The 18,690-nt window shown below is 41.6% G+C and overlaps 1 protein-coding gene across 1 annotated transcript in view; it reads left to right on the forward strand.

Annotated features, from left to right (window-relative positions):
- SYNE2 (spectrin repeat containing nuclear envelope protein 2) overlaps nt 1–18,690 on the forward strand; it is a 272,106-nt gene that overhangs the window by 83,858 nt on the left and 169,558 nt on the right. Inside the window, exons 31-42 of the mRNA XM_018556025.1 lie at nt 346–516; nt 1,535–1,685; nt 3,944–4,102; nt 5,188–5,349; nt 6,119–6,220; nt 6,384–6,557; nt 7,756–7,865; nt 7,958–8,279; nt 9,784–9,948; nt 11,792–11,921; nt 13,284–14,089; nt 14,401–14,484. Coding sequence (XP_018411527.1) covers nt 346–516; nt 1,535–1,685; nt 3,944–4,102; nt 5,188–5,349; nt 6,119–6,220; nt 6,384–6,557; nt 7,756–7,865; nt 7,958–8,279; nt 9,784–9,948; nt 11,792–11,921; nt 13,284–14,089; nt 14,401–14,484 — 2,536 coding nt within the window. The remainder of the gene's footprint in view (nt 1–345; nt 517–1,534; nt 1,686–3,943; nt 4,103–5,187; nt 5,350–6,118; nt 6,221–6,383; nt 6,558–7,755; nt 7,866–7,957; nt 8,280–9,783; nt 9,949–11,791; nt 11,922–13,283; nt 14,090–14,400; nt 14,485–18,690) is intronic.

Genomic DNA, 18,690 nt, shown 5'->3' on the forward strand with positions numbered 1-18,690 from the left:
CCTTCCCCCCCCCCCCCCCATGTTATGGAAAAGAGAGAAGGTGGTGTTGTATAGTCCTGTCCTAGGATGACAACACTGCATCTCCATAGATACAGTACTATGAGGGAGTGTTGCCCCCCCTCCCCCAAAGACAGGAAGTGTTAATGGCAGAATCACCATGAGAAAAGAAAACTAGTGCAACCATCACTTAGGACTGGTAAGCTTCTATATATTAATTTTATTTTTTCTTGGGTTTAGAAATATGTTTTAACTATTCAAACGGCATTGGTGTTGAATAAGCAATATTGCTTAATATGTAAACATTTGAACAGATTCATAACTGTGTTTTTTTTCTTTTCAAACTAGAATGAAATCTTTGAAACAAGTGGAGAAGAATCTAGAATCTTTCACAAACGAGAAGATCTCCATTTCTAATGGTTTCTTGGAGCTTCTTCAGACTACGCGCTCAAAGGATATCTGTGGATTGGAAGAGTTTGAGATGTTATGGGATGATGCAGTACAGAATATCACCCATAGGTAGGAGGGAAATGAAAGCACCTGGTTTAGCACAGAGGAAATGCCAACAATAATATTATATTGTAATATTGTCTTAAGATTGAATGCCTCTCAGAATTGTCCCAATTTATGGTTACTACTGCCACCGTCCTTCTGAAGATGCTAGTTGCCTGACTGTCATGCCAACCTAAAACCAACATGGATGCAGGTAAGGACGTCTGACTCTTCTGTGAGTTTCCTGATCTGTACACTTGTTCTGGGTCATTGCCTCAAGAAGTATTGAAGCATGAGGATCTACATAACAGTCAGGCAAATGGCTAATTCAACAGGGGAAGAGGAATGGCAACTACAGTATTTTTCTCTTGTCTGTTTTATGTGAAAGATAGCTTAATTCACTTAAAACAAAAAAAAATAGCTTGTGTATCTTCTCAGGTGCTTTAAAGTAACAATACAATTAATAATGCATTCAAGTACCTTCACTATTACCCAAAATCTGTACCTCATTTGTGCTGTAGATCCTCAAATCATCTCTGAATTGGTGCTGACACTGTCCTTCCTTCTGGAGGGTGGCTACTTTTGTTCCCCATGGTCCCTGTGTGTGTTGTAAAGTAGTCACCGCTCCAAGCTCGCTGCCGTGATGGACTATAATCTCACGTTGAATTTACTCATTTGTATTGAGATTGTAGTCCATCAACGGGAGTGAGCCTGGAGCGGTGGCTACTTTACAACACACACAGGGACCAGAAGGAAGGACAGTGTCAGCATGTTTTAAGGATCTACACATAAATAAGCAAAATTTTTCTTGAATGTATTTTCAAGATTTAAAACGCGAGTTTAGGGTCACTTTAAGTTGATACCTACTGGTAACCCTTTACTGCAGAGGCAATTGATTTTACAGGTGAACTCAGCCCTTTAACATTGTTATTTTTTATAACAGTTCTACTGTTGTGTGTTCCTTTAGGTGCCCTGCATCTTTTCTATTCTTTGCACGTTACTATTAAATCTTATTTCCAGTAAAAAAAACAAAATTTCTTTGTAGCAAGGAGCAGTGCGAAGTGGTGATAGAGCTCCTCCGCAAGTTTCAGAATTACAAGAAGGAACTAACCTTGCTTATTCAGAAAGCAGAGATGTTAATGACCTGTCAGGCATCCTACATAGGAAAAGAAAATCTTCAGAAGAGCTTGAAAAAGGTAATGTTGTCTTGCACAGAGTACTTGGCCCTATAAGAGCCTTTTCATTACACCACTAAGGTATATGTCATGGAGTTTGGTATACCCCCTCTGTGTTGCTAGAAGCAACAGCCGACTACAGGCAGGACACATGCTAGAGCGGTGTAAAGTCTTAGCATGTTGGTCAGAGCAAATAAGAGACAGTAACCAAGTTAGCAGACTGATGGCCAGGTCAGGTGAGTATGCTACGGAGTCTGTGTTTTAGACAGGTGATGGACAGTAGCAGTGGTATCATGCTAATGACCAGACAAGAAGTGTAAACACACAGGAATAATCCAGGATATGAGCAGTTAGACAGATGTCAGAGACACAGATCTCTTATCTAGGGCATGAGCAAACAGACAAGCCCTTTGATCTGTACTAGGTGTAAGTTCTGAGCTCCCTTTACAGGACATTAATGAGGGCCAGCTGTACACAGCAGAGACCTGAAGTCCTAAGGTACAACCAGCAGATGATGAATGCACGCAAGATAGGCACTTCAGTCTGTACATACATGGGTCAATGAAACAAAAAGTTTTAAAACCGGTGCATACTAGTTCTGGGTCAGTATCGCAAAAAGCGTTGAAGTCATTGCATACTTGTTCCTAGTTAGCAATGCAAAAAGCATTGAAACTAATGTGTACTTGTTCTTGGTCCGTATTGCATAAAGGAAAAGCAATACTTACTTATTCTGGGTCGTGGTGTAACGCCTGTTACGGACTGGGAGTACGTGGATCGCAGCTGCGGAGGCTTCTCAGGTATGGAACCCTGGTTTCACTCTCGACTTAACGGAGAGTTAGGGTTCTCTAGCATCACAGCCTCAGTTTAAATAATAAGTGGATTGGCGAGGGTATCCCTCAGTAAGCTAATCAACCAGCTGCGGAGTATTTCTAAAGATTCATGAATAGCAGGGCATACAAAGGCAAGACACTGTTAATTGGTATTGGTACTGTTCCCCAGCATTAGTGGTAAGCTTTGCAATTTGTATTTGAACACAGTCCAGAAGGCAAAGTGTGCAACTGCACTGAAATACTTGCGATTTGGTGGTTTTGGAGAATGGAGGTAGCTGGGGGTCCTTTGTGGTGTCCCGTTCCGGTGATATATGCTGTAAGGCTCGAGCTGGAGGCAATGGAGGGTCCCAGGAGACAGCAGGCGTTCTGACTCAATATTGGAACGCCATGCTGTCTCGTCTGGGCGTTTAATAGGCCTATGATGAGAAGTAGGAGCCGAGGCGCGCAGCGGCGCACTTCCGCGTTCCACGGTGGAACGCACGCGGTCCCGAAACCCGGAAGTGAGGAGCGTGCGTTTCACTGTGGAACGCAATCAGCCCAGCGAAGGAGCGGCTGGCTGCCGCTTTTCCTCCCTCCTTGCCCGCAGCTGACGTCGGCGGCCGTTACACATGGACACAAAGTATTAAAGTCAATGCATTCCAAACATGCTTTCTAGATACCTCCAGCTGAGACAAACCACTTCTCTTTACCTGATGATCTACCAGATATTTGACTTACTGACTGCACCCACGTCTTGAAAACTAATTTCTACAATCTGCTGCCAATTATAACAGTGAATGTGACATTAGATGATCAGGGGAAAAAAAAAAGTATACTGGGAGGCAAACGTGGGACCTATAGATGAGGAAGAGTGGAGGCCATGTCTCGTTGAGGTTTTTTGAAGAAAAAAAAAAGAGAGACCTCTATATCTTACATCGAACATAGTTAATGCTCATCCGTCCATCCAAAATCAAACCCTTATAGTATCCCAAGACAAAGAGACAGACATTAGATACTTACACCAACATTATCTTGCAAGAAACTCTGTACATGGCTAGGAAGCTCATACCAAGGCTATGGAATCAAGCTCTGCTGCCCAATGTAGTCCAATAGATACAGGATGGTAATGCTTCTTCACCTTATAAAGAGTATATACTTATAGGAGATGCAAAACCTAATATAACAAAGTACTGCGACCTTAAGATGAAAACCCTTTACCCTTGGCCTGCTTTACATTTTATGGTCTTTCCAGAGATGCAAAATATTCTGTTATCGTTTTGTTGCAGTAATGATCTTTTATGATATGCTCATTGTCACTACTTCCATAGAAGAGACCATCCTTGGCACCTTGATGCATGATGGGTCTTCCACATGTTTGCAAATTAATTGAGGCATCTTTTTTTATCATAAATAAGAAGCAGATTTAGTTTTTTTTTAATATTGTGCTCTATTATATGTTTTTTTCTGCAGTTAAAATCTGTTAAACAGGAGTTTGATGATCACTCAGAAGATGTTGAAGAGATCAACAGCATCTGTAAGAAGTTACAATTTCAGATCAATCAGATCAAAAGTTTTGAAGAATCCCCATTTCAGACTGAGGCCCACACAATTATTGATAAGTGGTTGGATGTAGGTATCTCACTTTGGTTTTTAAACATCTTACACAGAAATTCATGTAATTCAGAGGACGGCTTAATTATTTGCTATGTACATTATGGCAGAATTGTTCAGAATTTGGTATTTGTGGATTTTGGACATAATGAATTGCAGAAAAGCTATGTGAAGGGCAGCCATACTTGGGGAGATTGGTTTACCCAACTTATCTTCAAGTACAGTAAGTACAGTGGGGCTATTCATAGTGATTGTGGTTACATCATAATTGCACAGATATACCAAGCATTCCTTCTTATAGCTGTGTCTTCCATTCCATGTCCCGGTGGATAATGGTTGAAACTGAGGGTGACCCTTACATAGCTAGACTGTCTGGTATCCACCTTCGTGGATCCTAGTGAATTGATAGGCTACTTGTTGGCTTAGCCATTTTCATGAATTTTGTACTCGGTTGGGTATTCTTTTTAGTCTTAAAGTGGACCTGAAATTAAAAAATAAATATATAGAATGTTATAGGGAACTCATTGAAATATTTATATATTGCCCAAGCAGAACCCTTAATGTTAACCTTTTGTCTTAAATTCCTAAAACGTTAGTGAACTTCCTATGCCTAGATACGCCCATGCTTAGAGCTTAATAGGTCTGTATCTGCAGTGTGAGATCTTCAAAGGCACTGTGCCTCAGACTGCTAGTCTTACCGGATTTGGAGTGCGAATTAGTGATGTTCTCTACTGTTCTGCTTGCTGCTCTTGATGGTGAGAAAGTTACAGTGCAAGGATCACTCTATTTCTGCTTCATTTATACCTCTCCAGCTGCTTCTTGGTCATTCCCTGACCAGTCATCACAGATCTCCATTCATTAGGTAGGCAGCTCTGACATTAGTAAGTAAAACCCTGCCTCTACCAAGATGATCCCCTCCACACAGAGACATAGTGCATAATAAGGCATTATAAGTCCTAAAATGGGGAAAGGATCAACTGCAGGGAGCCTACAGCAATATTAGTGACTAGTCTTTTGCCTTCTGCTTGCCTTTTTGTTGGGACTGCTTCTACAATACAGGTCCTCCTTGAATACACATTTATACATCTGCTCTTTTTATACAGATTACAGAGAAACTGGAAAGCTATAATGAAAACCTGAAGAGTGCAATCAGCTTGTGGAGCAAAATCTTGCATTTCTCTGAGGATATTGAGCAGTGGTCTGAATTGAGGAAAAATGTCTTTGAAACCAGTGATCTAACCAGGGAAGATGTTCTGCAGTTAAATGTGAGTGTTGCCTTTCTCAAAATTCCTTTATTGCTCGTCTTGTAACTTAAAGACCACTGCCCACTGCCCTGTCTGTTTACTCCAGTCAGCGCTGCAGGATCGGAGCGTGGAGGGGGGTAATCCCTGCGGCGAGCTGTGACTGACAGTCACTGGTCTCTGCTGGGTCAATGTTCGAGAAGTGAGTGAGTGACGGTATCTATTGAGCCAACGTGTGACAGTTTCATTGTCACACGTTGGCTCGAACTACGAGGATGAGTGATTTTCACTCACCTCATAGTTCTCTTTTAAGTTTAAATCCGGGTTAACAGCTAAATATATATTAAGGAGCTGTTTTACCTGCCAAATAATTTTGTATTTCTGTCAATCCAGTCCTGATATTTACACAGCTGTGAGGTGCTCAGTGCTACAGGGAGCTTCTCTGACATAATGTCATCAGCGTCGTCTTCTGTAGTATTGTACTGTGAGCCCAGATGACGTGGTGATTTATCACCAGAGGCGGGTTCATGACACACTGGATTCACAAGACGTGGATTGAATGATGCTGGGCATCAATTAACTCAGAAGAGGAGCTCATTCCAGCAGATGATACTCTGCAGGGGAAAACGCTGGATTAAAGGTAAGTATTTCAGCAAATAAATCACATTGAAAATTTCTGCTTGAAGCTGGGTCCTTCTGAAGCAAATCAGTTTAGAAAACTATTAATTTTAATCTGCACTTCAACATCAGCATTGCTTGATTTAATCAGTTGTGTTTTCTGTCATTGTTTCAGATTGAGGCCAAAAATTATGAGCAACATTTAGAAGAAATCACTAAGCTTTCCAGAGAGATACAGAATCTTTTGCAAACTCATGAACTTCCACTTGAGTTGCAGGTAAAAGAGGCATATAAAACTTTAATAGCAGTATATGTGTTAAATGCATAGTCTTTTTTAATGCTCTGTCATTAGAAATAGAGTATATGGAAAAGAGATCGGCTTGATGTAGATAATCTTATCAATATCACAATGATTAATCTAATCATTTGACTTTCCTCAGGTTATTCAGACAAGTCTGCAAAATAAAATAATTCCACTATCTAAGTTTGCTTCAGCGAAAGTTAACATCTTGGAAAAATCCCCAATAACTCCAGTCCTGAGCCCGTTTGCCACTAGCTCAACAGATGGGGAATTGGTACACATAAGCTCACCTCCCACTGCGGACCCGTTTCAGGTAATCTTTCAAAACAACTTCATTTCTCCTCCATTATTAATAGAAATATCTATGAGTTTTTATATCAATTATATAAGACTCATCAGTAATTAAAATGGCCTCGCAGTGTAATTCTGTCCACAAATGCATTACGTTTGCATCAGTTGCTCGAATCTTAATTCATTCAGTCATAATTTTCATCTGTACCTAGAAGATTTTAGTTCTGTGGTGCTGCTTTTTACTTTTTTTTTTTAATTCACTTGAAACAACACTTAGGTCGCCATGTGAATCTTTGTGAACATTCATTTATTCTGTGTGACAAAGCAAACATTTACTAGGCAGGTCATTATGGCCTCTAGATGGAGCGGAGGAGCAGAGGAAATAAGTATTTTCTATGCTCCTCTGCTCCATCTAGTGGCCATATTGCAGTATTACATTACATTTGACCTGAAAATAAAATATACTAAGAACGTTTGTTTTTGCCCTTATTTGCAGAGAACGAACATTCACAGAGCTTTACGGGGCTCTGCAAATTGTTTCAAAATAGACCCCTATTGGTGTGTTACTGTCATTTGATCTTTATGTTTTGCACCACACGTTTTAGAACACTATTATAAACCTCTAAAAGGTTTATAATCTTCGTATTGGTGTGTAAAATATCAGTGTCAAAAGTCCTGTGACAACATGTACAAGCACTGAAATATTGGCATAAAAAACAGGACTGTATTTCTATATTGGTACTCGTCGGTCAGAGGAGGGGGAGTTAGAGGGGGTCAGCACCAAGCCTCAGTTTTGTTAAATTTGAGAACTTTTTTAATTTCTCTCTTTTGTCCACCTCTGGACATTTCTGGCGGCTTATAGTAGGGTGGATGTTGGGAGTTGTCGGAAAACTCTTTACAGTTCAGTAAACCTGAAACCACCTTTCCTTTGTCTTGTTTGGTGATCTATACAGGTAAAATTAGCTCTGCATATAATGCATATGGCACTCTGCTTCCATTACTTAATTTTGGCAATGACATTTACTGAAATAATCACATGACGCAAAGGGTGGAGCTTGTACAAAGAGGAAATTGCTTTTTAGACTTGCCAAAGGCACAATGTCTAAATGTGACTCTGGGCAATTACCCACTGTTGGTACACAAGAGTAAACTTCTACATACCTGAATGTACACACATATTTTCCTGATCTTGTGACAACATCTTTGTCATAATTGAACAGTGTGTAAACGGAGGGGCAGAGACAGAAAGAAGACATAAGAAACGTATGGATGGGACCCAGCAGAGTAACAGACAAGGAGGTTCCACAACTTTTCCATCAGAACCACAGAGGTAACACCGTTCAGAGTATCTATTCAGTGCTTTACATTACTGAGATACTTAGAACTTGTCTTCACAAGATTCTCCTTTTCTGCATCAAGCAGGATTGAATTCCAGATTGAAGTGCGGCCCAATCTGCCAGTGGTCAAGGAGAGTGAACAGTTAAGGACCCTCCATGTCAGACTGTCAGAACTAAAGCAAAGACGTGAGAATCTAAATACTGAGCTGCAACCGGGGCAGCAAGAAAAGATACGGCAACTGGCAAGTTTTACGCTCCTTCTCCAGGAAGGTCAGGCGCTGGCTGGTTCACTGGAAGAGCTGAATGCAGAAATGATGGCTGCAGGCTATGATGGGTCTTCCCAAGGTCAGGATAATCAGTGGCTGGAAATCGCACAGCTCCATGACAGCTTCATGCGAGAATTACAGGCAAGCTTGTTACATTTTTGTCAATCTTTCCTTTAATCTCAACCTGTCATAGTAGACTTAAGGGACGTGTAGGTAATATAGGAATGTCACACCCAATGGTTTAGCAGGCCAGAATTTTTTTAAACATAAAAGTCAAAGGCCAATGTGGTTTAGGGACTATTGCTTGCCCCCTTCATTGGGACTCAAAATACCGGTGGAGATGAAATTAAAGACTCTAAAACAGGGGAAGGCAAAGTCTGGGCCTCCATCTTTTGTGGAACTACAATTCCTAATAGGCATTTTAAGACTGACAGCCACAGGCATGACTCCCAGAGGCAGATGCATGATGGGATTTGTTGTTTCATCACAGCTGGAGGGCCGGAGTTTGTCTACCGCTAGTCTAAAGGGTTAATGGAAACAGGACTAGTTTTATATGTTTGAAACAGCAGATTCCATTAGCTAGTTTTTGTGAGAGCTCTGTGCAAAAACCAAGCTAAAACCTGCAGTGTATTTCATATAAAACCAGTTCTGTAGTATTCAGCTTTCCTTCCTTGAGTCCATCATTTTATCTCCACCAGTATTTTGAGCCATGATGAAAGGGACATGTTATACTCCCCAAATATGTTGGCTTGAGACATTTTATGAGGAAATAAATACTTTTCAACCCCTCCTACATTTTGTCCAACGCTCTGTGTTCCCTACATTATAAACTGACCCTTGAATTGCAAACTTAAGTGTACTTGAATGTGCGGTAGGACAAATAAGACAATGCAGTCACCAACATCTGTTAAAAATTGTTGGTTGTCATGATCATCATCTAGCTTTGTTATTTAGTGGTTGCTCATTTGGATCAATTATGAGAGTTGGGAGCTCCGACTGCTTTCTGCTCACTTGTTGGTTAATAGCTACACCCCAAGTAGTGAACCCAGGGGAGGAGACCTAAAGCCATTGAAATTGTGGTTTCCAAAAGAAACCTCAGTGATAGTTATTCAATTTTAAAAGTTTATTTTAAGGTATCTTAGGCCGCCCATATACTGATTAATATTCAAACATTTGCTCATGCTGCAATAATATAAGGCTATCACACCCTCAGTGCTCTGTTACTGCAGCCCACTTATGGGTGAGGTCTCCCATAGTTCGGTTACCTGCCTGGTGTCGAAGACTTTCAGAAGAGAGGATCACTGAAAGCAAATCAACGTCTTTTAAAGTGTATCTAAAGCCAAATTTTTTTCCATTTCCAGCGACAAGTCAGTAGTTGTATTTGTCATCACTTTCTGTCTTGCTAACAATGGTCACCACGACAAATAGAGAGGGTGAACCTCACAGACTGCAATACAAATGGACTGAGAGTATAAACCTTACATGGCCCGACCCAAAACAAAAAAGATTTGGCTTTAGATACACTTTTCATATAATTGCATTATATACAGTCTTCATATAACTCTTGTATAGGCTTCACCATGAAATACTAAAAAATCTGAGAGATGTGAGCTGTCAATCATTTTTCTCTTCTGACTTCCGACAGGATACAGTGCAGACCCTGGAAAGCCGTATTGAAGGACAGCGCCACTATGACAGTCTCTTCAGTGCCCTGAATAACAAAATGACAAGTTTTTATGAAGAGCTTCTTAATTTTTCCAGCTCATCACGGGAAAGCGCACCGTGCGAACAGAAGAGGCAGAAATTACAGGTGCAATTTGTCTGAGATAATACATTTCTCGATAGAACATTGCTCAATTAGGAAGGCTCCTGGATCTATAACCTTTCAAATACGCTTTATTCGGGAAGAAAATTGTCTTGAAACAGGGCTAGTTAATTTTTTTTTTTTATGCTGCAGGAGCCCTTTTGCAATGCAACTTGGGTCATTTATTACTAGGAAGGAAACTGGTAATAAAGTCACAAAGGGAGATTCTAATGTCTTATATTTGTAGAAAGGAACATGGGAGGAAATCTTCCCAAGCTCCTCTGAGATAGGGCAGTTATCCTCTTAAGCTATTCAGTTGGGCCCTGCACATTGATGTGTGCCACTTTCATGTCGAACTAAAATCCGGCAAGCATCCTTTTATTACTCCTTGCTCATTTCCTTCGCTTTTTTAACTTGCCTCGTATGTGTTGTCTTCCTTTTGTTTGCTTTTTTGAATGTTTTTTGCCTGCCAATTAAATACTATTTTTTGTTTTGTTTTTTAGTTCCTTTAGCATTCTTTTCCCCATTCTTTCTTCAGTCTTTGTATTTTTCTCTTTGTCCATCTAACTGTTAGAGACCAGTTGGATGGACAAAGAGAAAAATACAAAGACTGGCAACCTGGTAACCAAAAGGTAACCTGTTAACTAAACTGTTTTATTCTTTTCTTTTACTCTTTCGTTTTTGCAATGTATATGTGTGTGTGTATGTATGTATATATATATATACACACAATGTGTATATGTATATATATATATCATCTCCCCTCCCTATCTTTTCTGTTTCATTTCCCCCTTTTATATTCAACTCCATTTATCCCATTCTCCACTGGGGCTGGATGAAACACAGGAGCCAGGGAGCCAATATGCCCAAGGGATCACAGCTACCATGTTCTCGGACGCCATAATGTGATATTAATGTCAAAAATGTTTTTGCGCTATATCATATGCTGATTAAATCACAATGAATGCCGATCCTTTGTATTTACAAATGTAAGTTTCCTGCAGAATCAGCTGGTCCCCTGAGCAGTGGCCCTGAAATCCTGTTTTAGGGTGACTTTTTTATCTTGCACGGTCTTATGGAGCCACCCTTGTGTGTGTGCTAGACAGCTGTGTGTATGTCTCCATTAACACACAGGCACAGCAAGGCAAGGCATTCCCCTGTTCCTCCCTTCTCCAAGCTAGTAGATGGATGGCTGATTTAGACTGCTGTCCCTTGTTAACTTGTACAGGACAAGAAGTTGAGAGTAGCTGAGCTGAGAGAGTTGGAGCGGTTCAGAAACATCACTGTAAGAGCTTGGGCCAAAATGTAAAGAAATACTTTGCTGGGCGATGTATATTTGCTTGATCCGGATGCATTATTGCAAAAAAGTTTGAGAGTTTAGTACTACTTTAAAGTAAATCTATCAAGTCAACAAACTTTAATAAACTGGCAATAGGAGTTAAAAGCTGCCAATTATGAGTGAGGTCAGTATGGAGGTTTCACAGACATATTAATGTACCTTTGGGGGAAGATCGGTCTGACATGCCCCATGCACAGCGCTCTAATCAGCAACACTACTCGGGGAGCATGAGCGATGTTGATTATAGTACTGTACATGCGGTGTGTCGGACCGGTGTTAGCATGGACTGTTGCGCTCTGTGTGAAAGCAGCGGATTGGCTGCCCAGGGTGCTGTCAGCACAGGGAAGCTTCTTGCTGTTTTAATCACATACACCTACAAAATGGCCTGTTCTATACTTGTTATGCAGCCTGACTGGATAATAAGTTTGAAAATCAAGACTTCTGTTAGGCATTAAAAAAAAACAATGTTAACCAACATTTTTATACCATTTTCACCTGTTTCCCCTATAGGAGCTGCGTGGCCAGTATGAGGTCTTACAGAAGGACCTGTCTGAGGTATCTCAGGTAGCAGAAGGTGTGAAGCAGAGCACCTCTTCCCCCGGAGTCAAACGAATCCAGGAGGCTCTGGAAATGAATCACTGTAAAATAAGAGGTTTTTTGGAACGACTTGACTACCTGAAGGAAGCAATAGAACAACCTCCCCTGGTGGATAAAAGCAAGAAAAAGAAACCTAAGAAAGGAACAAAGAAAAAAACAGGACATGCTGCACAAGCCATGTTAGAACCATTATCACCAACGTCTCCGCAACTTATTGAAAAGCACACAGTGCCGCCTACAATGGAACTTTCAGTGGGATCCTCTGGGAAGACAGCATTAGAACCTTCAGTGCAGTCAGCAGTAGATATAGAAGCACCTGCGCAAGAGGCCCCAGTATATCTTGATTTGAAGCTCTCAGTGAAGCCTCCTGCCCATTCTACAGCTGAGCTCCGCTTAAAGTCCAGAGCATCTTGTGAAGAAAAGCTTGTACAGCAGCCTTCAGTGCAACCCACAGCAGAGCTTTCACTGCACCCACTAGCAGACTCATCAATGCAATATAGAGGGGAATTTTCAGAGGATCTTCCAGTGGAGCCTTTTATTCAACCAGTAGCAGAGCATTGTATTCATTCTGGAGCTACGCTATCCATGTTTCCTGTTGATGAAAGTTTCCTGCCACGTGCACCAGAGCCTTCAGTGCGACCTGCTGTAGATCTTGCTGTGAGACCTCCAGAATTGCCTTCAATATTAACTGCAGGAGAACCTTCATTGCACCTTGATATAGAATCTTCTGTGCAACTTGAAGAAGAGTCTTCTGTTCTGCCTAGTGCAAGCCCTACAATGCACCCTTCAGGAGAACCCTCTGCTCAGCCTGGTGCAAGACCTTCAGTAGAGCCTACAGCAGAGCCTGCCATTCAGCCTGCTGCCAGGCCTTCAGTGCAGCCTTCAGGAGAGTCGTTTGTTCCACCTGGTGCAAGTCCTTCAGTGCAGCCTGCATCAGAGGCTATGGTTCAGCCTGCTGCAAGACCTTTATTGCAGTCTTTAGCAGAGCCTTCTTCTCTGCTTGATGCAAGAGTTTTATTGCAACCTGCAGAAGATCCTTCTGTTCATTCTGTTGCAAGATGTTTAGAGCTGCCTGCAATAGAGCCTTTGGCAAACACTTTAATACATCCTGCAGTAGCAGTACTTTTCATGCAACACCCATCAGAAGCTTCAGTGCAGCCTATAGTAGGTCCACCTGTGTCAATTGTAATAGACCATTTAGTACCGCCTGCAGTTTCAGGGCCACCTCCAGTGGAGCATACACTACATCTTACAGTGCAACCTGCAGAAAAACATGCAACACCACATGCACCTGAACCATCTAGGCAAGATGCAGCGGGTCTTTCATTACAGTCTACAGTGGAATTTACAAAGCAGTCTTTAGTGGATTCTTCCAGTGTATTAGAACCTCACATACATTCTTTAGCTGGTCCTTCAAAGGGAGCTATGGAGGACAAAATAAAGGCAAGGGAAACTTCAGCGCAAGATGAGAATAACCGTACAAGGCACGTGGTTGTAGAGAATGTATCGCACAATGTTTTGGTGACCGCAGTAGAAGGCCCAGTTGAACTTGCTGCCCAAAAGGCAGTAGAGTCTGCAGTGAAAGAGGCACTAGATCGTGCAACAAAGGAGGCACTAGATCGTGCAACAAAGGAGGCGCTTGATCGTGCAACGAAGGAGGCACTAGATCGTGCAACGAAGGAGGCACTAGATCGTGCAACGAAGGAGGCACTAGATCGTGCAACGAAGGAGGCACTTGATCGTGCAACGAAGGAGGCACTTGATCGTGCAACGAAGGAGGCACTTGATCGTGCAACGAAGGAGGCACTTGATCGTGCAACGAAGGAGGCACTTGATCGTGCAACGAAGGAGGCACTTGATCGTGCAACGAAGGAGGCACTTGATCGTGCAACGAAGGAGGCACTTGATCGTGCAACGAAGGAGGCACTTGATCGTGCAACGAAGGAGGCACTTGATCGTGCAACGAAGGAGGCACTTGATCGTGCAACGAAGGAGGCACTTGATCGTGCAACGAAGGAGGCACTTGATCGTGCAACGAAGGATGCACTAGATCGTGCAACAAAGGAGACACCAGATCGTGCAACAAAGGAGACACCAGATCGTGTGACGAAAGAGGCACCAGATCGTGATCTAAAAGTGTCCATATTTCCTGACAAGCCTTCGAGCGACCCTACAGACCAGCCCCCGGTGCAGCCTGGCAAGTCAGAAAATGTAAAAGAAAGAAAAGGTTCTAAAGGAAGAAAAAAGAAAAAGGTAATTTTAAATAGCTTTAAGTTTCCAATGTTAATATTATAAAATTTGCTTCTACAACAGCCAAGTGCTTAAATCTGTCAGGTAGTCAGAAAAACAATCTGAGCCATGACGAGCCTTTAACATATTGAGTGTTTTTATTTCTCTCTGTGTACGCAAACTTTTCTTTAGAACCTTCAAACTTCAGTGGTTCACTGGTTTTGCAATGGTATTGACATGTGAACTCTTAGACCTGTGAAAATTAAATGCTAACCGCTTCTTTTTCTAACCAGGTGGTTGCTGCTTCGTACACTGCGGACAAGCAAATAGTGAATGGAGTTACATCACCAGTACAAAAGACTAGCAGTGCGGATCAGGTAACATGTTAGAACAAATGTATAGTTCTTTGATATCCTAAAGATCTATATGTAGTAGAGATTGGCTTAATGGGACCATATCATTTTACAAATGTTTTGAAGAAAGGTCTGCCTGTAAAATAGGTTGTGCATACTTACCTTTTCTACCTTACCTAACATCTCTCTGTCTTCTGCAGAAAGGCAGAGGTTGTTGTGGTTGCTGATCTACCCTAAACTACAACTAGCTACATGTAATACTATAACAAAAGTCATAAAGAGCTGCATGAAAAAGGCATATAAACAATTGCTTAAAAGCGTAACTTTAGGTGAGCATTTGATACATACTAAAGAGCTGTTTTTCCTGCCAAAGGATTTGTATTTCTGCCCATCCAGTCCTGAGATTTTCACAGCCCTACATACAGCACAGCCCCGTCTGGTAGAGGGCAGCAGACCTGATTTTTCTCTGCAGCTAAGTAACCCGTAGAGGTCTTGTACCTCCTTCAGCCCATGACTGGGCAGCGAAAGGAGAATTACTCATGTCTATTACACCGCTCATATAAGCATATTTGTGAGCACTGCAGTACAACTGGTTGGCTATGTGTGCTGCTTCTCCCTCTCCAAGTCTGCGCTCTACTGTACAGAAGAGTTTGATACCAGGTCAAAATGCAGATACATTAAAAAATATTCATGATTACAGATGTGAATTACTATGTTTCTTATGTATGCCTGGAGGTCATCTTTAAGGCAAACACTCAAGGCAGCCTCAAGCAACATCTCTTAGAGTCAGTTAGTGTTAGGCGGCAGGATGAACAGCATGGCCGCTCTGCTGCACAATGTTTGCAGTGTGCCTGCCTTCCCCGTCCCGGCAACAGCGTCCCAGGTTGCTAAGAGCCAGATGGGGAGATGTGTAAGAGCCGTACACATCTCCCCACCCAGCTCTGTAACACTTTGGCTGGCATCCCACCCAGCTCCTAGCAACCAGTAACATCACTAGTTGCCAGGAGCTGGGCAGGATGCTTGCCAGAGTGCTGGCATCACTCATGCACGTCTGGGCAGTGGCATCACTCTCCACCAGCACCCTCGGCAGTCAGTGCGTGCACTACCAGTAATCCCACCCTTGGCCTCAGGTGGCAAAAAGGATGGGGACACCCCTGCAAACAAAGCAGTAAAATAATCACAATATTTGCTTACTGAAAATGCACTCTGAAGGAAATGCATAATGTACGTCCATCCAAAAATATTCTTTTAGTTGTGGATAGGTTGGTGAAGGGTCAGAACAACTGGCAAGTTTTACTACTATCTGGGGCTTCGTAAGAGAGATTGCACCTTGCATACTGGTTCTGTGTGACACCATTTTCACCACACAGAAAATTAGAAAATAATCTGTAATGGGGACACAAATGTTATTCCATTTAATTTCTGACTAGCCATTTTTTTTTTTTTCTGGTTGGACACGCATTTTAATGGATCATTTTTCCTTTTCGATATTATAGTTTAGCCAATCCGTTTTACATGTTGAACAGCAGAAGGCAGCAACACTCTAGGCGAAGTTTGTAATATAACCTTTACTTACTTTATGATTTACTTGTCTAGAATAACTATTTTAGTTTACAGACGTGCACACAGCTATTTCACATGTTGAACAGCAGAGGGCAGTAACACGCTAGACAAAATTTACATGAAAAGTGTTTTAACTTTTATAACCTTCGCTCACTTTACAATTTGCCACTTGTCTTGGCTTTACTGAATAATTTGCTTGAATCATCTTAAGTAATCGATTTGGGACTTTTCAGGTGTTACAATGATACAACAATCCTGTTTCTTATAAAAAAAAATACCAAATTCAAGAAGTCCATTAAGATGGTATACTGTAGAATTTAAAAGTATTCAACTTTAAAACAAAACCTTGGCCATACTATTAGGAAGGTATAGGATGGCAAGCTTAATGCATTCTAATCTACATATATGCACAGATTTGGAGATATGTGCAAGGGTGCCATAGAAGGTTTTCAAATGATCAATATTTTTTGGCATAACTTGGGCTGCCATCTTAGACCATCTTGATTGACTTGTTTTCCTAATAGTATGACCGAGGTTTTGTTTTAAGTACTCTGTCTAAAAGTGTCTATGTCATTTACTAAAATAATAACTTGGTATTTTAAAAATAAACAGGATTGTATCATTGTAGCACCGGAAAAGTCCCAAAGCGATTTACTTAAGTTGATTAAGGCTCCATTCACACCTGAGCGGCGGTCCGCGTGTGTTCGGCTGTACGGATACGCGCGGCGCCGCTCTAAACACAAAAAACAATGCACTTCTTTAACAGCCAGCAATGGCTGTTAATGTACAAGCGATCCGGCATCTATACAGCCGCCGGATCGTTTGTACTGTGCGGTATCCTCCCGCCCTCCCCCTCCCGCTGCGGCCAACACCGGCTTCCCCGGGCAGCGCTGTCCCCGTGCGGCACGGCTTGTTTCCCCACAACGATCGGAGAGAGATTCAGCGGCTTCCACCCGCTGATCTCTCTTCCGATCACTGGACCCGGAAGTGATGTGTATCACATCACTTCCGGTGTCACTAGCTATAGTCTCAGGCTCTTAGAGCCAGGAGTAGAAGCAGGAAAAGCAGATATCTGCTTCCTCAGCTTCTTTGGGTTCCCTAGGTGACATTAGCAATGCAACTAGCAAATTAGCAATGCCATTAGCAAAATTGCAACTAGCATCTTTTTATTCTACTGGGCCACTGCTTTCAGAAAATATATCATTGTTTGGGGGTCTGGACCTGTTTTCTAGCCAAAAAAATATATTTTATCATGTGTGCACAAATAGTAAGAAATTGCTCCGGACAGCAAAGACAAGACATCTAATGTCTCCATAAAGAGGACCTGTCATGCTCTATCTGCTATTACACAGGGGGCTTGTTTGCACCCCTATGTGATAGCAATAAGGTTAGTGTAAAAAAAAAAAAGTGGTTACAAAAAATAGAAGTCACATATAAGAAAAATTAAAAAAATGGGCAAAAAAATTTGAAAGTCCCCCGCCCCCCACGTGCACATACACACACAAGCACGCGTCAGTGCGACTACGTGCTAAAACCACAATTGTGCTACACATGTTGCATATTGCCGCAAACGTGGAGTGGGACCAATAATTCTAGTGCTGTCAATCACTGTTAGCACTAATCTGATGAGTGGTAAAGGTGTTTAAAGTGTTCCCTATAGGAAATTTTGGGTATTGAAGTTTTTTGCGGCTTCACGGGCGAACGCAATTTTAAGGCTTGTTTGGTATCTAATTACCCGGCGTGACTCCGTCTTTCATATTTTAGCAAACAATTGGGTATTATATTCTGTTTCCGTGCACTAAATTTTAATTTGGTTTATTTTATCCTAAAAATATTGGTTTGATAAACATTTGCGTGAGTGCGTCATAGAAAATTGCAACTAGCATCTTTTTATTCTACTGGGCCACTGCTTTCAGAAAATATATAATTGTTTGGGGGTCTGGACCTGTTTTCTAGCCAAAACAATATATTTTATCATGTGTGCACAAATAGTAAGAAATTGCTCCGGACAGCAAGTGGTTAAGTTAGTTTGTGTTACATGGACAGTCACAACATTTTCTTGTTAGCTCCTATAATTTCTCCTATATTTGGTGCATAGGTGTCCCAAACAGAGCACACAATAAAAAAAATACTAGGGATACTATTTTTTCAAGACCGAGTACCGATACTTTTCCTCAAGTACTCGCCAATACCAATTACCGATAACTTTTTTTTTTGGTGTCCTGTGACAGTTTTCCAAAAGCACTACAGACTCATTGTTTTAGGACAGTGGTGGCGCGCTGGAGCCCAGTCGCAGCAGGTATCCCCCTTCTGTAGACCTGTTAACGATAGCGAGTCTTACCATAGCAGGACATAACTTTAGCTGGCTCTTAGCAATTAGCAAAAATGATTTGTGAGGTTTTTTTTTTTCTTTTTGGTATCTGGCTAAAAGTCACTCAAGAACTATGCAGTAAAAAAGTGACTTGTGTAATGAGCCACTCCACAGATGGAGTAAGGGTCTAATGCTTTGTACAGCTTGTAGCCGTGGCCGTGACTTTTAACTAAGCTAGTCATGGGGAACTTGAACCAAAGAAGTATGGTGTCTGCTGTTGATCCAGTGGCTTCAGCACTTTAAGCAACTGGCTTGGAATAAAGAATGAAGTTCAAAACTAAAGCCTTGACTTTCTG

This window comes from Nanorana parkeri, unplaced genomic scaffold (assembly GCF_000935625.1).
Source record: "Nanorana parkeri isolate BGI_ZX_2015 unplaced genomic scaffold, ASM93562v1 scaffold12, whole genome shotgun sequence".
NCBI lineage: Eukaryota > Metazoa > Chordata > Amphibia > Anura > Dicroglossidae > Nanorana > Nanorana parkeri.